The 20490-nt window shown below is 33.5% G+C and overlaps 3 protein-coding genes across 3 annotated transcripts; 2 read left to right on the top strand and 1 right to left on the bottom strand.

Moving 5' to 3' along the window:
• The first annotated feature begins 1445 nt into the window (after positions 1–1445).
• On the top strand, positions 1446–8255 carry LOC140040467 (protein PHTF2-like). The gene is made up of 16 exons (XM_072086444.1): positions 1446–1874; positions 2509–2599; positions 2824–2880; positions 3028–3106; positions 3241–3337; positions 3457–3568; positions 3892–4016; positions 4113–4650; positions 4833–5082; positions 5485–5656; positions 5788–5977; positions 6105–6323; positions 6762–6917; positions 7060–7155; positions 7303–7428; positions 7694–8255. Exons 2-16 carry the CDS (start codon positions 2540–2542, stop codon positions 7712–7714), a joined length of 2298 nt encoding a protein of 765 aa, XP_071942545.1. The 5' UTR covers positions 1446–1874; positions 2509–2539; the 3' UTR covers positions 7715–8255.
• LOC140040459 (ATP-dependent RNA helicase DDX54-like) lies at positions 8231–20483 on the bottom strand. The gene is made up of 17 exons (XM_072086431.1): positions 20373–20483; positions 17616–17727; positions 17451–17521; positions 17129–17317; positions 16434–16621; positions 12446–12629; positions 12098–12229; positions 11642–11852; positions 11329–11460; positions 10923–11144; positions 10721–10791; positions 10450–10632; positions 9966–10078; positions 9767–9871; positions 9495–9599; positions 9321–9403; positions 8231–8776 (listed from the first exon to the last, which is right to left on the bottom strand). Exons 1-17 carry the CDS (start codon positions 20400–20402, stop codon positions 8355–8357), a joined length of 2553 nt encoding a protein of 850 aa, XP_071942532.1. The 5' UTR covers positions 20403–20483; the 3' UTR covers positions 8231–8354.
• Positions 14113–15294, top strand: LOC140050866 (neuropeptides B/W receptor type 1-like). The gene has a single exon (XM_072095836.1). The coding sequence runs from the start codon at positions 14113–14115 to the stop codon at positions 15142–15144; it is 1032 nt and encodes a 343-aa protein (XP_071951937.1). The 3' UTR covers positions 15145–15294.
• Positions 20484–20490: the final 7 nt, after the last annotated feature.

Here is a 20490-nt window from a genome sequence, read left to right as displayed (position 1 = left end):
GGAACCAGAAAATAATACACATACTATACACATTATTAATACTATATAATCTACTGGCTGTAGTGAATTTATTCAAAAACAATTTTAAATATGTTAGCAGCATTTTTTACAGAAGTTTATTTTCCAATATGAAATGAGTAGGTTTTGAATGTCTGGTGCATTGTATGTACAGTAGTAGTTCTCAGCTAAATCCCACTTTTGCTGTGTCATTGTTCATTGGAGATACTAGTGTCTCTACCTCCAGCTCAGCCAGAAATCTTGGCGTCCAACTAGACAACAGCCTCGGTTTAAAAGAACACATTCGTAATGTTTGCCGTGGTGCTTCCTTTGGAATTTACCAGATCGGCCAGATTCGTAAGTACCTTGACAAAACATCAACTGAACGTCTTGTTCATGCTTTTGTTTCATCTCGTCTGGACTGTAATAACTCGCTTCTGTACGGCCTACCAACTTCTTATCTGTCTCCTCTTCAACGAATCCAAAATTCCGCCGCAAGACTTATCACTGGCACTAAACGACATGAACATATTTCTCCCGTTTTACGTGACTTACACTGGTTGCCTGTAGATCTGCGCATTCGTTTTAAAATCCTGTTGCTGACATATAAGGCCATCAACGGATGTGCTCCAGCCTACATATGTGACATCATTACTCCGTCAACAAACTCTACACTTCGTTCATCCAGCAGACTTCTTCTAAAACCTGGACCCCGTTCCAGAACTCGGTTTTACGGTGATCGTGCTTTCGCTGTCGCAGCCCCAAAACTCTGGAACACTCTACCCCTCGAAATACGCTCATCAAAATCTGTAATCACATTTAAAACTAAACTCAAAACTCATCTCTTCAGAGAAGCATAATCACACGCTACTACTTGCACAGATCTTGGAAAACACAGCGCTTTGAAACCTTTGTCTCTTGCGCTTTAAAAATGTTATTTATTATTATTATTATTATTGGCTTAGGCAGACATAAACCTTCTATTCTTTCTTGGCTATTGAATTCAATGCTGTCTGTAAATATGTTGTCTTATTGGTCTTGGAATGCAGTATCAAACATTAATAGCATACACAATACATTTTCAGCAGTTCTTCTCTATATTGTAATTAAGTTTTAAGTTTCAACTTTTTTACGAGACATTAATTCTTGGACATAATTTGTAAACACCAAGCGAGAATATCATCCAGAGTGGTATAAACACGTAGTAGTAGCGCAGGTCACCGATTTCTTGCAGTCTCAAACACAACAGAACCTGGAATACAATCTTTAGTAATAAAACAACAAGCATTTGAACTTTTAAGGTCAAACTTTTCAAAGTGTCTGCCTGATCATATCCATTTCTACAATGTCTCATCAAACGAAGGGTCACGTAAGTAACCAATATTGCGTCAAAAAACCAAACAGGAATAAATATTATAAACCAGTTCCATGCCGTTTCTTCATCTAAGCGCAAGGCGACTAAAATCAAGAATATTGAGGTAAAAACAGAAGTGATCATTACTTTGTGTAACAGCGCCATGTTTGTTTTGATGATTTTGTGTTTTGTGGGAATCCCGAATCTTCCCATCATGCTCCTTTAATAATAGTTTCTTCTTCGGCATGCTGGCGAGTGTCTGGAATTAAAAGTTTAGTTTAAATAAAAATGCAGATATGAATTAAAATAAATATTTTATTTATTGATAAATAATTAAATTTATATATTAGCCTCATACAATTACAACTATTGGGTATTAAAAATAAAATAAAACTAAAATGTTTGCTTTTCTCCCTTACCTGTTAATGGTATAACCCAAAATGTCAAAACAGGTCACAAACAGCCAAACAACTTGTGAAAATTGGGAAATTGGGAGGAGGAGAGAACAGATGTGATATGTTTTGTATGTGAATTTTTGACACTAATTCTTTTTTTGAAAGTATTACTTAACTTGTTTATCTTAGTCATAATTTATATTCGTTGTAATATTTGACAAATCGTCCATTTTATTCACTGGATGATATATAATTACCGATGCTTGTTATCCATGATGTCTTGCTTGGTAGAGAAAATTCATAGTAGTAGGCAGGGTAGTAGTACCATGTTTAAACCATGGAGGTATAAAATAGTCCATGTTTAAACTATACTATAGATAGGCTACAGCTAATACCAATAAATATTCTTACTGCACAATACTGTACCAAAGAACCTAGTTGTACATAGGCTAGTATTTCTATTAGTAACTATCGGCATGGCACGGTGAAACATAATTATTAATAGGTGTTATTTATTATTCTATTTCGCACGGTTGACAATTTGTCTAGTTTAGTTTTAGCCACCACAACATACCACACTATTACTATATTAGTACAGTATTAATAAATATAGTATCAAACTATATTGACTATGGGGACGGTTGATACATTAACATATATATAATCATGTAGAATATATGTAAAAAAATATAAATTACACACATACACAATTATTTCTAATCAATCTGCCGTAAATTAATATTTTCATTCTTTTTTTTAAAGAAAAGAATAGGTTTCATTTTGATTTGTTGCTATGGCGATTGAGAGATTAACTGCACATTTGAATGATGCTATTGTATGCTTTCAAACAAAGGTACTGAAAAAAATATTTTTTTATTTAATCTTTAACACCAGTTGACCCAGGAGAGTATTTAAATAACGTTTTAAATTGACTTTCACATTTAAAGATATTATCCAAAATAATAAACGATTAATTGGAAACAATCATATTGTTCCATTGTTATACATTTACAAATAAACACCGAAAAAATATATTTTATGCTATGCAAAAATACATACTGTAATGGTTGCTTGCAGATTGGAGCCTATGACAAAGACTTATGGGAAGAGTACATGGAAGAGAAAGAGTTACAGGTAACATCAATTGTGAATATAAATATAGGGGGGGGGGGATTGTTGTAGCAAAAAGAAAACAATTATAAATGTAAAAAAACAAATTTGAATAATAATTATTGCAGCACTTTTATGTACAGAAAATAATAATGAACTTGATATTGATAGGAATTTGGAAAGAATGTGAATGCTCCTATGAAATCCACTCGTCTCAAGACAGAACTAATTGACGTGGATTTGTTTCGTGGTAAGAATGTTTTTAATATCTTTCTATGTTGTGAACAACAAATACAAATTAGTAATAACTATTTGAATTTTGATTTTGATTTTGAGGATAAACTTTAAATGCACTTTTCTCTTGAACTTTTTTCCTTAATTTAGGTTCTAATTTTACGAAGGCAAAACCAGAATATGCTTGGGTTGCGAGTACAAGACGGGCTATTACTAGAGTCATCCTCTTTCCATTTTGCTATAAATGGTATTTCTTAATTTGTCATCATTTATTTAATAAATGTTTAGTATATTTACAACTTGCACAATATAGATTATTATTTAAATTTAATTTTTCCTAATCCAACTTTTTTTTTTTTATTTCAGGTGGATTTCTAACATTTCTCGCAGACTATTTTTTGTATTTTTGACTCTATATATTATGCAGGTTGTCTCTATGGTGATGTACTTCTTGGGTTATGTATCCCATGGAGAAGAGGTATGCATTTGAACCTTATGTAATGTGATATTGATTTATGATTGATAGATAATTAAAAAGATACTGATATTGGCAGACATGATACAGCTGACAACTAGGTCTGATTTGTTTTATGTTAATAAAATACACAAAAATAATGTTGCTGAGCCATGTATGCAAGCATTGTTTATTAATTTATTAATGTTGCTGAGCCATGTATGCAAGCATTGTTGTTTATTAATTTATTAATGTTGCTGAGCCATGTATGCAAGCATTATTATTTATTAATTTATTAATGTTGCTGAGCCATGTATGCAAGCATTATTGTTTTAATACTATTTCAGAAGGTTACTATTGTTGAAGTGTTTAGTCCTGTTGTTCTGATGCTGATACTTGGTACAACCTATTGTCAAGTAGTTTCAACAAAAGTCTCCAAGTTACGTCACTTGCAGCGCAAGTCGTCTCGTAGGTAAGATTTATTGTAAAAATTATACATAGCATCAAAATGTACAGTAGTACAAAATGCAGCATTAGATTGTTGTCACTGTTCCATTGTTTTTTTAAGGAAATTTAAAATTAACTACAAAAACCAGCAAAAAAGAGATAAAATCCAGCAGCATTCAAATGCTACCAATTGGAACAATTTACCAAACAGATCACCTGAAAGAAGCAGGTCAACTGTAAATGAAATGAGTCTGAGGAGAAGGGTTGTTTCACATGGCAGTTTAGACAAAAATGTACTGGACAATCATGTTGCAAAAACAAAATCTGGTCATGGCCCAGTCTATATTGCCAGAGGGGATGAAAATGTAAACAGTAGATCAAATGAGGACATTCAACATCTAAACTACCCTATTGAATCAATGGAAACTGCCGGTGATATCATAATTACTGATGATAATTTTGAAGATCTGATTTATGAATTGAATTCATCTTCACTTAATCCAAATGAAACCACATTTGAAAGACCGTTGTCATCTAATTGTCAAGTTAGAAATTCATGCATTCCTGGATCAGATGAACAAAGCAGAAAAGGCATACAAGAGATTAGCCCTAAGCCTAATAGCAAGCAAAATAATAAGTTCAAATCAGCCACAGCAAAGGTATGTCAGTTCTTGTTTACATAGTCAGCCTAAAGTTTGAACTAAAGGTGGAGTGTTGATAGAAAAAAATATATACAAATATTATGTAATGCAGTACCCTACTATCTACTACCAGGACTGTAAATAAATAAAATGTGAATGAATAATAATGATTAAAAATAATGGTTATAATTTCAAAATAGATAGTTGATTCAGAAAACAGGTTTTCTGGATTGAATTTGCCAACTGAGGGTGATGAACTGTGGATGGACAAAGGTAGAGAAGATGGATCGTCACCAAGTTCATCTGAAACAAGTGATTCAAGCGAATCTGATGAAGATAGTGAGGAGGAACCTGACAGCCTACTAAAACATGAGAACCCATTCTGTTCAAACATGGCCTCTATACCAATGCTCATTAATAATTCTTATACATCTTCAGAAAAAGAAAAGGGTAAACAACATTTGTATAAATAAGTGTTTGACAACCAGGGTAGTGATGATCCAGGGTAGTGATGATCCAGGGTAGTGATGATCCAGGGTAGTGATGATCCAGGGTAGTGATGATCCAGGGTAGTGATGATCCAGGGTAATGATGATCCAGGGTAGTGATGATCCAGGGTAGTGATGATCCAGGGTAGTGATGATCCAGGGTAGTGATGATCCAGGGTAGTGATGATCCAGGGTAATGATGATCCAGGGTAGTGATGATCCAGGGTAGTGATGATCCAGGGTAGTGATTATAGAAAGTGTGTGCTCACAGTGTCTACAATAATGATCTTACTATTTCCATGTGTCAGATGACAGTACTTTAATTATTGACAATTCTATTACGGTATTTTGCTACTATTTTTAGTTGGTGTTCGTATGTTTATTGGTAACGAATGCAAGAAGACAGAAATGACAGTAATTGAGATAAGCTGTGCAATCAACCGTAAAGTAGATGGCAGTAACATCAACAATGCTGATTACCTTATTATTGGTTTCCTCTTTTCTGCTATAATTGCTGTTGTTCCAGTCTGTTATAGGTAATGCTTCCATGGATAATCAATACTGCAGAGTCACAGTTTCTATAATATCAATTTAAATCTTTTGTTAGGAGAAAAAGAATTAATTTATGTGAGATTAAGAATTAGTGTTTTAATTTGACTATATACAGATTACATGCATCACAAATCAAAGACTCAACATCATGGATGGAAGTCAATTGGTTATTTGAAATTCATCGCATTATGTTTGGCTCTCATTGGTCAGTTCAATTTGTAACCATAACATCATTGGTCGAAAGATTTTTACTAAGTTTGATGTACTTCTTTATGCTGGCTGTTACAGAAAGAACATATAAGCAGGTACTGTACTTTATCAGTGAAATACAAGGGAATACATAAAACAAATATCATTTTGCCTAACGTCAATTGTCAATATTTAATCTCATTAAACAAAAACAGCAGTTATGTTACTGTGCTATATTTTCAGAGGTGTCTATTTGCAAAATATTTCACCCACCTGACATCAGCAAGACGAGCCAGAAAGTCTTCTCTCCCTCATTTCCGATTGGATCGTGTAAGCAGTATTAAAGCATGGCTTTCACTCCGTTCATTCTTGAAAAAACGAGGACCTCAACGATCTGTTGATGTCATTGTTACATCAACATTTTTAGTGACATTGCTTCTTATCTCACTTCTTTGTACCGAAGTAAGTCTACTGTACATGTCAACAAAATGTTCATTCTATGTTCCGGTAGCAAATAATATGTTGCTATTATTCAGAGTTGATAAACTATAATAAAATAAGCAATATTAAGTAAATAACTGTGATATAATGATAATGCTTATTTTAACTGTGATGTTATGTACTGTACATCACTAATGATAATTCTTATTTTAACTGTGATGTTATGTACTGTACATCACTAATGATAATTCTTATTTTAACTGTGATGTTATGTACTGTACATCACTAATGATAATGCTTATTTTAACTGTGATGTTATGTACTGTACATCACTAATGATAATGCTTATTTTATTATTTTTGTACAACATATAATAATAAAGCGTACCATGATAATACAAATGATTTTTATTAGTAGCCTTGTGCACTTGTCAACAAACAATATGTTTTTATTTGATAGCTTCTACGAGACACTGATAGACTCCACTCTGAGCTGCACAATTGGGACGTTGTTATCTGGAGCTTTTGCCTAAGTATTTACCTGCTCAGATTTGTGACTTTAGGATCAGAAATCAACAAAAAATTCAGAAACAGCTCATTACTGTTAACTGAACAGGTATAGTTGATTTAATTATGTTCCAACAAGAAATTGACTTGTTAGGTCACCAGAGTGGCTCCATCATTACATTAATGGACATTGAAACTGATTTTAACGCTAGCATATTTGTTGTGTTTAAACATTCTTTCTGTTGTTTTAGATAAATCTGTATCTGCGAATGGAACGCAAACCAAATAAGAAAGATGACTTAATGCTGGCTAACAATGTACTTAAGTTGGCCTCCAAGCTCCTCAAGGTAATGATTAAAACAAATTTGTACAAATTTTACTGTAACATTAACAAATTGGGGTGGAAATAGGAGTCACATACGGATGAAACTTACTACCATATCTTTACCATAATCATATTACAGTATTACCAAATTGTACTGATTTTAATTTAGGAGCTGGAGAGCCCATTTAAGATTTCTGGATTATCGATGAATCCTCTATTTTACAACATCATTCGTGTAATTGTACTGTCGGCTTTCTCTGCAGTTCTGTCGGAAGTTCTTGGTTTTAAACTAAAGGTAAGGGGACCTGCAGTGTTTAGAAATTTAAATGATATAATACATTTACTTTTAAAAGATAAGACACACTAAATTCTTAAGTATAAATTACAGATTTTATTTCAATGGCATTAGAATAGGCCAAGCAGTTTAAACGGAGGTTTGCAAGTAAAATGAGGCCAAGCAGTTTAAAGGGAGGTTTGCAAGTAAAGTGAGGCCAAGCAGTTTAGGGGGATGTAATCCCTCAAAACACAAACCATAACTAAGTTTAAATTCTTCTTCTCAGCTTTGGAAAATAAAAACATGATAGTAAGCTCCTTCTGATGATTACCAAGAGAGATAAAAACCCAGTGTTCAGTTACATGTTGCTAATACTGTGAACCAAGTATTGTTATTTACTGAACTGAAATCACTGTACGTCTATGTGATATCACCGTAATGTATAAGTTGATACTATTCTGCTTACAATGATGAAAAATGTGCAATTTCAAGAGATAAAAATTGTGCTTGCTTACTATGTTATTTATTTATAATTAATATTAGGTACTTAAAGTTACCAGTTGTATTTCCTCAGGGATTATAATTTAGACCAAAAGTCACCCTGTGACTAGCACACACACCCCATCAATGGGAGAAGGCACCAGTCCTGCAAACACAAAAGCATTATCTATGCACTATTGAAAATATTGATAAATAATATCAGCCATATATTTATATGTAGTACATAATAGATGTTACTTTGGTACATTGAGAGTGTATGTAATAATGTCCTTATCGATGTTACTCCAGTTTGTGAAAGAAGCTTGCCTTTTGTTGCCCTTATTGATAATCATATCTGTATTGTTGTATTGATGTAAAATAAAAACAAAATGCAAAATATATTAGCTTTTTACTTTATTGATTGCTCTTTATACCCATGAACAAATTGTTGATTTTTGTTTTTTTAATCATCTTTTGGATTTACCACCTCGACCTCTTCCACCACCTCGGCTTCCACCACCTCGGCCTCCACCACCTCGGCCTCCACCACCTCGACCTCCACCACCTCGACCTCTTCCACCACCAACTCGGCCGCCTCTTCCACCTCCTCGGCCTCCACCAAAATTGCTGACTCCCTTTCTGCCAAAGACATTGCCTCCTTTACCAGCACTTCCACCCCTGCCATCTCTTCCACCCCTGCCATCTCTTCCACCCCTGCCATCTCTTCCCCGGTCTTTCCTAGGTTTACTTCTTTCTTGATTCTTTTCTTTTTTCTTACGTGTCTTTAAGATTTTCTCATTTGGTATTAATTCATTTCGTGCTTTTCCTTTTTGTTGTTTATGATGACCACGGTAACGATTTCCTAACGTTGATTTTAATCCAAGTTTGCCTTTAAAAAAACACAGTATTTCTTTAAATGCTCTACATAATAGGTACTACAGTAATCAGTGTGCAATAAATATAAACACAGTATTTCTTTAAATGCTCTACATACTAGGTACTACAGTAATCAGTGTGCAATCAATATAAACACAGTATTTCTTTAAATGCTCTACATAATAGGTACTACAGTAATCAGTGTGCAATAAATATAAACACAGTATTTCTTTAAATGCTCTACATAATAGGTACTACAGTAATCAGTGTGCAATCAATATAAACACAGTATTTCTTTAAATGCTCTACATAATAGGTACTACAGTAATCAGTGTGCAATCAATATAAACACAGTATTTCTTTAAATGCTCTACATAATAGGTACTACAGTAATCAGTGTGCAATCAATATAAACACAGTATTTCTTTAAATGCTCTACATAATAGGTACTACAGTAATCAGTGTGCAATCAATATAAACACAGTATTTCTTTAAATGCTCTACATAATAGGTACTACAGTAATCAGTGTGCAATCAATATAGAAGCAGGGCTTTACCATTTCTTTTTGCTGTATCTTCATCATCACTTTCATCTGCTGCCCTCATACCAACCTTGCTCTTTTCTTGCCAATCTTTGTACCTAAACAACAAATAAAGTTAAAATATATTATTTAATTAACAACCTGCTTTTAATTAGTGATCTTGATTTGATAAACATTGGTTGAATATACCTGTTTGTTTTGTAAGATGCCGAGATGTACATCCCACTTTCTGTTTTTATTTTCTTTAGTGTATCTTTTCCAGCTTCGTTTATGTATTTCTTCTTTTTTCTGTCCCTAAAAAAAGAAAGTGAAATATTTAAACAAATGTTTATTATATTTTAAACGTTAATTGATTACTGAAGAAACTGTATAAAAATGTGATGTGCCCATATATGGACATGATGATGTCATATCACTACCATATTTGGGCATATCACTACATAACAGATTAATTGTCTTACCAGCGAATAAGCTTCTGATTTTTATTCATTATCCGACTGTCATCCTGAGTTAAGTCAAGTACAGCAGACTTAGCTTGATGACTAAACGATGAACCAACACTTAGCCTGTCAAATAAAACACACACACAAAAATAACATGCAGATAAAAGTAACATGAATATGATAAATATACCCTTTGATAAAATAGAAGCATATGTACCCTTGCTCTGTTTGTTTGTCTGATGGTGTATAGGAAATATAGTAATCACTACCCTCATCAAATTTGGCTGATTTACGTCCTCTTTTGCCGTCTATTACTACTGAGAATGTATCCTTAAAAATAAGAACAACTCCTTATTAGGTTTATATGATTATAAGAAGCATTAAAGCATACATATATGAAACATATATAAACATACACATATTAAAACATTCTATAATCAATAAGTAATAGATCAATAAACATATATAAACATACACATATTAAAACATTCTATAATCAATAAGTAATAGATCAATAAACATATATAAACATACACATATTAAAACATTCTATAATCAATAAGTAATAGATCAATAAACATATATAAACATACACATATTAAAACATTCTATAATCAATAAGTAATAGATCAATAAACATATATAAACATACACATATTAAAACATTCTATAATCAATAAGTAATACATCAATAAAATTACCATTGCCATTTTTACACCATCATCATCATTTGCTTTTCTTTTTCTACTTTTTCCACTTTCTATTGATTCCTTTTCTTCCAATCTATTCCTTCTTTTACTAACTGCGTTTTGATGAATTCTTCTCTTTGTTTTCATAACATCAAATGCTGAACTCTTTGCTGTAGTGTTGGTTTCAAATATTGTCTGTGAAGTATTGACAATTAACCCTTACTTTGTATACAGTTTATTATATAGTTGGTGGAGAAAGGGTGTAACAAGTTATTTATTTTACCGTTTTTGCTTTATAATTCTTGATTCCATCCACAAGTTGGTATCTTGTAGTTTCATCTTTATCATTTACATCTATTTAAAAATAAATTTCATTATAATGAATTCAAAAATGCTTTTCTGTGGATATTAAGATTACTTACATTTTGTTTTTATGTTTCACTTTGATCTAATAGTTATTATTCTTCTATAAATTATTAACTTACCAAACATTGGATGCAACATGACATTAACGCCATCAAACTCTTTCATACGTTTAATACTAGCCGTAGAGGGCGCCGGTCGTGATTTAAGATATTGTGAGTAAGCATTGCGACAAACTTTTTTCAATCCTTCAATCTCCATTGATCTGTTTTCTAACTGCTGTATGTGATCTGCTTCATCCTCCACTATACTTTGAGGCACACGTCCAAACAAGCCATCATCATCTTAGTAGTAAATTTGAACTTGTGTTAATTCTTTTGCAAAATATTATTTCAAATGGGTTCTCCTATTTTTGTGATTTTGTTATCATTTTAAACCAAAATTTACTTGATAATATTTACATTATGACATTACATACTCAATTTAATCATTAAAATTGAATTCAGTGGATACTAATATGATCATCACCTTTAGTGTGTAAACTTTGGCAGAATGTCAAAGGTCGGCCAAGGAACAGATGAAGGTCAGCTAAATGTGCCAATTCATCAGGTGCTACCATTGAGAAAGCTGTACCACTACGACCAGCTCTTGCTACACGACCTGAAAAACAAATTAACTCAATTTTTAAAACTACACGACCTGAAAAACAAATTAACTCAATTTTTAAAACTACACGACCTGAAAAACAATTAAAAAAGCTCAATTTTAAAAAAACTTTATGAGAAACTACAAGCTGCTTTTGCCACACTACTACAATACAAATGAAGAAGTTACAACTTACCAACTCTGTGTATGAATAACTTTGGTTTTGCTGGGAAGTTAAAATTTATGACATAATCCAACATTGGGATGTCAATACCACGAGCAGCTACATCTGTCACTAACATCACATTTGTTTTTCTATTTGTAAATTTTGCCACGTTAATTTTACGTGCAGTCTGGTCAAGAGAGCTGAAGATGTAAGTACAGCTTACACCAGCTTGCGTTAGAATCTTGATAGAAAATATATTTTAGGTTTAGTTTTTAATTACTGTAGAATTGGAAGAGCATTTTTTATTTTGTATTTCAAGACTCAATTTCTTTAAAATACTGTTTGTGGAAAACAGTTCCTTTTTTATTACTGGACTTGGCCAAATAAAGACTGCTAAAAATGTTCAATTTGATATCATCTACATGTACACAAACATGTGAATGTAAAACACTACAAATTTGAAATGAATGCAAACATCAATCTCACCTCTTTAACAAATTCTACATGATGTTTAGTTGCCATAAAAACAACAGCAAGTTCATTGGCTTTCACAACTTCTCTCAACAGGTACATCAACACTGGTAATTTATCTGCTGCCCTCATACAAAGAAATGATGTCTATAAAATCAATGGGTGAAATAACGTTAAATGGTTTTGACTCAAATTGATGTCTAATTATTATATCAGCAATTATTATACAAATATTTATGGTATTTATGTTGTATGCATTTTGAATTTTACCGATATTCTGCCAAACATCTAACTCTGTTGAACAGCTTGTTTATCAACATTTTATTTGTTTCGCCATAATTAAAAAAATCAAATCTGATATACCTTGAGATTTTCACTGATTTTAGTTTCGACATCAAGACGTATAAGTAGAGGATCATTAAGACCTGCCTGAGCAAATTCTACCAATGACTTTGGAAGTGTTGCAGAAAATAAGACTGTTTGTCTGTTGTCAGGTAATCTCTGAATTATCTCTCTTAATTGCTCAGCAAATCCAAGCTCAAATAACCTAATATAAACAAATGAGAAATGAGCGACCGTAATTTACAATCTGTCAAAGTAGACAAATTCATTTATTAATATTTTGATTAAACATCAAGCAGGGAGGTACCAAGGGTCTAAAAGTCAACAAGTCATTTTGAATGGCCCTACAATGACTACATCACGACTTAACTTTAAAATGTTGTTAAAGCAACACACGTAGCATGCACACAAAACACAAAAAAAAACAAATTTTTTATTTGATACTGAGGTAAACAGTGTATAACTAAGTATTAACTGCCAAATCAGATAAAAACAGAATAATATCGTACAGATGCCAATGGAATATTCTAAATGTGATATGATCTTGTGTATGGTATTTGATACCTCGTCTATCTATATGCAGATACTGGTGTAAATATATTAAGGGTAAACACATTAATATTCACTTTACTTTACACAAGACTAATGGACAGTTACGGTAAACAAGCCCATTAGCTTCACAATATAATCATCCCTCCATGATATAATTAAGTGTTTCAACTTGATATAAGTTATTAGTGCAATCTACTTTGATAATTATATCTATGATATGGCATTTAATCAAACATGTTTCGTCATACAACTCAAGATTAAGGTAAACAGAGCCTTAAAAGAATTAAATTTCATACTCCAAGCAAGAATTAAAAATCTTATTAGAAATCTGAATCTGGTCAAGTTGAAATGGTCTTGTTAGTTGTTCCCAACTCCCAGTGTCGGCGGTAAGTATGATGTCGGCGGTAAGTATGATTTTATTTGTGTAAATGTTTTATTTAATTAATTTAAGGTATACCATGGGGACCAGGAAGCATAGCTCAATATTTATATTCACTCTATATCGATAGCTCACCAGATGTTGGCATCATGATGAATATACCACTGTTTTCATTCATTTTCTGTTGTTATCCAAACATTTTCATGATCCATAATACTAATAGCTACATTCTCATTTCATGATCCATAATACTAATAGCTACATTCTCATTTCATGATCCATAATACTAATAGCTACATTCTCATTTCATGATCCATAATACTAATAGCTACATTCTCATTTCATGATCCATAATACTAATAGCTACATTCTCATTTCATGATCCATAATACTAATAGCTACATTCTCATTTCATGATCCATAATACTAATAGCTACATTCTCATTTCATGATCCATAATAGCTACATTCTCATTTCATGATCCATAATAGCTACATTCTCATTTTATGATCCATAATACTAATAGCTACATTCTCATTTCATGATCCATAATACTAATAGCTACATTCTCATTTCATGATCCATAATACTAATAGCTACATTCTCATTTCATTTATCAAGTAATTGACATGTTCTATAGTCATAGAATTCCTAAATTTCTTTATTATTATCACTACTTTTTTTGTTTTAATCTCTGTTTAGGTCTCAGTGGATTGTTTAGTAAAAATCAAAAGATTGAATTGAATATTTCCAAATCATGGCAAATTACTGCTATCCCATAATAGTGAATGTGACAGACATTCTGACAGAATCCAGCGGGCCTTTTGGAACAGTCATTGAAGTTATCTACCTCATTACTTTATGTATTGTAGGAAGTGTGGGTAACATATTTGTGATATCAGCCATTATATTCACGCCAGCATTACGGACTGTAACTTACTTTTGGGTTGCCAATCTAGCAGTCTTTGATCTGATCACTACAGGCTTTCTTATGCCATTCTTTATTTATAGTGTGTACAACAACAGTTGGAACCTTGATTGTAATTTGTGTAAGTTTCTGGGATATGTTACACTTTGGACTCTAGGCATGTCTTTAACTACCCTGACAACTATTAGTATTAATCGTTATATACTGATAACTAAATCTCATAGATTTTACATCCGCTTTACACAATACAAATATATTGTGTTTACGATTTGTATAAACTTTCTGTTGACTCTTGGGCCGGTGTTAGCGCCAATGTGTGGTTTTGGTGAGGTGGGATTTAACGTTGCATTACGACATTGCGCAATAGTTTATGGAGATTTGGAATCATGGACGTTTGAAGCAATCATAATAGGATATGCAATGGGTTATTCACTTTGTCTTGTTACTATTACAAATTACTTGATATATAAAGCTTATCATGAGAGCAGACGACGTGTACATACACATTCACTAACAATGCGGAATGGTAGAACATTACCTAGAACCATATCACAAGCGCCACGCAATCCAGAATTTAGAGTCATGAAAGCTGTTATTGCTATTGTTAGCATTACATGTTTCTGCTGGATTCCTTACGGTATTGCTGTTTTTACAAATAAGGACAACCAAACATCAATGGTTTTTATAAGAAGTGCTAATGTTTTGGTTTGGACCAATGCAGCAATAAACCCATTTCTTTATGCTTTAACAAACCAGAACTTCAAAAAGACAGCGCATGGACTTGTATGTTGTCAATTGAGTTCCCTAGGAAATGCTTCTCCACAACACGGTACACACTACAATAATTCAACAGCAAAATGAATATTTTTCTCACCAAAGACAATGTACTGAATACAATCATGAATATTTACCTGTATATCTGTATTTGTTAACTTTGTATGGTATCAAAATAAATCAAATCAAATACTGAACTACAATAAAATCTAAATATTCACCTGTCAGCCTAATCAAAGACAACATACTGAACTACAATAAAATCTAAATATTCACCTGTCAGCCTAATCAAAGACAACATACTGAACTACAATAAAATCTAAATATTCACCTGTCAGCCTCATCAAAGACAACATACTGAACTACAATAAAATCTAAATATTCACCTGTCAGCCTCATCAAAGACAACATACTGAACTACAATAAAATCTAAATATTCACCTGTCAGCCTAATCAAAGACAACATACTGAACTACAATAAAATCTAAATATTCACCTGTCAGCCTCATCTAAGACAACATACTGAACTACAATAAAATCTAAATATTCACCTGTCAGCCTCATCGAAGACAACATACTGAACTACAATAAAATCTAAATATTCACCTGTCAGCCTAATCAAAGACAACATACGGAACTACAATAAAATCTAAATATTCACCTGTCAGCCTCATCAAAGACAACATACTGAACTACAATAAAATCTAAATATTCACCTTTCAGCCTCATCAAAGACAACATACTGAACTACAATAAAATCTAAATATTCACCTGTCAGCCTCATCTAAGACAACATACTGAACTACAATAAAATCTAAATATTCACATGTCAGCCTCATCAAAGACAACATACTGAACTACAATAAAACCTAAATATTCACCTGTCAGCCTAATCAAAGACAACATACTGAACTACAATAAAATCTAAATATTCACCTGTCAGCCTCATCTAAGACAACATACTGAACTACAATAAAATCTAAATATTCACCTGTCAGCCTCATCAAAGACAACATACTGAACTACAATAAAATCTAAATATTCACCTGTCAGCCTCATCGAAGACAACATACTGAACTACAATAAAATCTAAATATTCACCTGTCAGCCTAATCAAAGACAACATACTGAACTACAATAAAATCTAAATATTCACCTGTCAGCCTCATCAAAGACAACATACTGAACTACAATAAAATCTAAATATTCACCTGTCAGCCTAATCAAAGACAACATACTAAACTACAATAAAATCTAAATATTCACCTGTCAGCCTCATCAAAGACAACATACTGAACTACAATAAAATCTAAATATTCACCTGTCAGCCTAATCAAAGACAACACACTGAACTACAATAAAATCTAAATATTCACCTGTCAGCCTCATCGAAGACAACATACTGAACTGCTTTCAATTTTAGATCCATCTCCATAATGATATGTAATAAACGACCAGGTGTTGCAATAATTATATCAGGATTCTCATGTAAGGCAGCAAATTGTTCTTCCATGCTGTCGCCCCCTAGAATTACCTCTGCACGCAGATCTGTGAAACGACCTAACTGAAAATACAACAAATATAAAATGTTAATAAAAAAAAAATGGAACAATTAGAGTAATACTTTTATTTATTGTTTGAACTCTTGATAATATAAAGTTACAGAAAAAGCTATTAGATTATCACTATTATATTTTTACTTCAGTATATCTGTAAGTTTTTATTTATAAAGATTTTGTTCTTAACTCATTCTACTTACCTCTTTGGCAAACTTAAGTGTCTGTAGAGCCAGTTCTCTTGTAGGTGACAGAATTAAGGTTCTACTCATTCTACTTACCTCTTTGGCAAACTTAAGTGTCTGTAGAGCCAGTTCTCTTGTAGGTGACAGAATTAAGGTTCTACTCATTCTACTTACCTCTTTGGCAAACTTAAGTGTCTGTAGAGCCAGTTCTCTTGTAGGTGACAGAATTAAGGTTCTACTCATTCTACTTACCTCTTTGGCAAACTTAAGTGTCTGTAGAGCCAGTTCTCTTGTAGGTGACAGAATTAAGGTTCTACTCATTCTACTTACCTCTTTGGCAAACTTAAGTGTCTGTAGAGCCAGTTCTCTTGTAGGTGACAGAATTAAGGTTCTTGCACCAGATTGCCCTGACCTTTGTTGCAGCTTCTCCAACATTGGAATAAGAAACGCAGCAGTCTTTCCACTACCTGTTCTTGCCATGGCAACCACATCTTTGCCTTCCATTATTTCTGGGATACTCTAGAAAACAGGTAGACATATTTCACAATTTAAAATAATTTAACAAACTGTAAATGATCGCAGACAAATTAGATTGGATTGGATATGTTAAATTTCATTAAAAACTTTTTTAAAAAATGCAATAGCCTTTTACCTTGCGTTGAATGGGTGTAGGAATTTTGTATCCCTTACGTATTATACCTTTAAAAACTGCATGATTTAAACCTATAAATGATACAACATTTTATTAATTAAAATCACAATCTCAAGAATCATTTAATTAATAACATTTTTTTGTAAACTTTTTAAATAGACTCACCCATTGATTGAAAGCCGCCTGACTTTTTCTTTTTGTTTTGAATTTTAACCATTTTACGAGTATCGAGTTCATCTTCCATTGACGGAAATGAATCAGGTAGGAAGTCAGCTACCTAAATTGTAAAAAATCAATAAGAAATTAAGAATCACATTTATATTAAAGGCCGACCTCCTAAGTGGGCCGAAAGCCTCTCGCTGGGCCGAATCATAGTAGCTACCAGTTAGGCTAGCTAGCAGGGCCAGGCGTAACGGTAGCGGGACGATTCGGCCTAGACTTGCCCCAAGTCTGTATTTATTGTCTTTTTTTTTATTTATTTGTTTTTATTTCGACCGCGATTTTTGTCTGAAAATACAGACTTGTGAAACACGTATAGAAATCGATTTGCGGACCGCAAACATCCGATAAGAATGACGTAGGTTATCATACCGTATTTGGCTATATGGGGCGGCCGGTATGTAAATATGGATTTCGAATCAACCAATAATTATTTTGATGATCGAATACGTACAGTGCTGAATGTACAATCGAGACTGTTGAAATATAAAATCGTAATGCCAAGTTGTTTTTTTGTTGTTGTTTATGAATTGTTTAGTCCTTGGCCTAGGCCTCTTTCGTAGGTCCTACTCAACTCGCACGTATGACCTGCCAAATAAAACGCCAATAAAGGTCGAGGCCTACATACCACCGGCACACAACAGGGCTACACCACCACCACACAAAACAGGACCGGGTCTGGGTGGGAATTAAATCAAAATTATCTCCGCGTAATAAATGATCCATTCAATGTTTGAATTGCCGAGAAGCTATAGCCTATCACATCAAGACGAGCATGTTCTTGGGAAAAATCCCATCAAATGTTTAGCAGACTACTAGGCATATAAAATAATAACTTTCATAAATGTACACATTGTCTAAACGTAACATAGCGCATGCGCATCATCTTAGTTGTTGAGTCTTTGAAATTCTGAAATATGAATATTAAAACGGTGTACGAGTGAGTATCCAATCGCATGCAGCTGAAACTAGTCAACCGGATAATCGTATGCACCAAGAATTCTTGGTGTTAAACCACGTGACTTGTGCGTGTTTCCCCAGACGGAGTATCCAAAATCAAGTAGTATACGTATGAAACGCCATATGTGCCAAAATATTTATCTTTTTACTAATATTAAGACAAAACTCCGTCTGGAACCCAGACTCGATTCGGCCCCGAGACGATTCGGCACACTTACATTTATCGACTTTGATATGCATTAAGCATAAAATAAGCTTTTTTCCCCAAACTTTATTTTCAGACAGAATATGTCGTCTTGGGGCCGAATCATCCCTGAATCGGCGTAACTACAGCTAGGCTAGTAGGCCTAGCTAGCGGTAGCTGATCACTCCGGCCGCGCTTCACTCCGGCCGCCGTATCAGTTTAGCGCGATGTTATGCACTCCGGCCGCTATTCAATTCGACTTCCTGTGCAAAGGGGCCGGTTAGTATGGAGCGCCCATATCTACGTTTTCTATACTGTTCAGTGTTATAACAAATTCTTGGTGAATTTAAATGGAACTAGTTGAATATTTATTAGCAACAATTTTACTTTTTTTCATTAAGAATAACATTCAAAGAAGTTGGAACTGCTTTTTCTTTCAAACTAAACTTAACTTAATTAAATTCAATAATAAAATAATAATCAAATACCTGTCTAATTAATGCTTGAATAACAATATTTAATTTCTTTCTATGTACATTTATTTTTATAGCTTTACATTTATTAACATTAAAAATTAGTTAAAACCCTTATTTTTATAACACTTTATCTTGCCAGTACCCATACTTACTAATTATAGTTAATAACAATGTAAAATATTAATTTATTTATTTCAAATAATCAATTATTATTGATGTTTGTTATAGTTAATAACAATATTTACAATATTAATTTATTTATTTCAAATAATCAAATATCCGTCTAATTAATGTTACCTGGAATTGTATCAAGAATTAATATATCATTTTTGTACAGTCCAATTTACAATGATTTTATATTTTAATTTATATATGATAAAAATAATATGACATATAGGGTACATTGCAATAAATTACATTAATTAATCACATTACAATTAATATACTAGGCCTAGCCTATTACATTGGATAAAACACATAAATTATTTTGTTTTAGCATTAGACCTAATTTAAAACACTTGCGATGTTGTTATGATCCTGAAAGAGAAAAAATATACTGTATGATTACAAATGTATATTTTGATTCTCTACAAAAAAACGTGTCTCAGTTGTAAAAGACTCATTGGGCGCTCCATAGCTGCGGCCGGATTGAAGCGCGGCCGGATTGAAGCGCGGCCGGAGTGAAGCGCGGCCGGAGTGAAGCGCGGCCGGAGTGAAGCGCGGCCGGAGTGAAGCGCGGCCGGAGTGAAGCGCGGCCGGAGTGAAGCGCGGCCGGAGTGAAGCGCGGCCGGAGTGAAGCGCGGCCGGAGTGAAGCGCGGCCGGAGTGAAGCGCGGCCGGAGTGAAGCGCGGCCGGAGTGAAGCGCGGCCGGAGTGAAGCGCGGCCGGAGTGAAGCGCGGCCGGAGTGAAGCGCGGCCGGAGTGAAGCGCGGCCGGAGTGATCTGTATTCTAGCTAGCTAGCCGGGCTAGCTAGCTAGTAGGCTAGGCCTAACCTAGCCTAAATAGAGAGAGAAGCTAACTAGCCTAGCTAGACATAAATAATAATTTATTAATTGGCACTAATGTACTACGTGAAAAAATTACCTTGTCAGTTAATTTTTGTTTTTTCCCCATGTTTACTATAGTCCGAAAATAAATTAAAATGCAAGCAAAACTCAACACGTTTTCATTCTTACTTTTTCATGGACGCAGCCATCTTACT

The sequence above is a fragment of the Antedon mediterranea genome, chromosome 1, assembly GCF_964355755.1.
Source record: "Antedon mediterranea chromosome 1, ecAntMedi1.1, whole genome shotgun sequence".
In the NCBI taxonomy this organism is placed as follows: Eukaryota; Metazoa; Echinodermata; class Crinoidea; order Comatulida; family Antedonidae; genus Antedon; species Antedon mediterranea.
The sequence above is the reverse complement of the archived record's forward strand: the minus strand, read 5'-3'. Positions and strand labels throughout refer to the sequence as shown.

Coding starts and splice junctions, on each gene's coding strand:
- LOC140040467 (XM_072086444.1), top strand. CDS start 2,540: ATGGCGATTGAGAGATTAACTGCACATTTGAATGATGCTATTGTATGC. Junction 5,657..5,787: donor GTTGTTCCAGTCTGTTATAG/GTAATGCTTCCA, acceptor GACTATATACAG/ATTACATGCATCACAAATCA. Junction 6,918..7,059: donor CATTACTGTTAACTGAACAG/GTATAGTTGATT, acceptor CTGTTGTTTTAG/ATAAATCTGTATCTGCGAAT.
- LOC140050866 (XM_072095836.1), top strand. CDS start 14,113: ATGGCAAATTACTGCTATCCCATAATAGTGAATGTGACAGACATTCTG.
- LOC140040459 (XM_072086431.1), bottom strand. CDS start 20,402: ATGGGGAAAAAACAAAAATTAACTGACAAG. Junction 11,853..12,097: donor ATGTAGAATTTGTTAAAGAG/GTGAGATTGATG, acceptor TTTTCTATCAAG/ATTCTAACGCAAGCTGGTGT. Junction 11,461..11,641: donor GTTATTCATACACAGAGTTG/GTAAGTTGTAAC, acceptor TTTGTTTTTCAG/GTCGTGTAGCAAGAGCTGGT.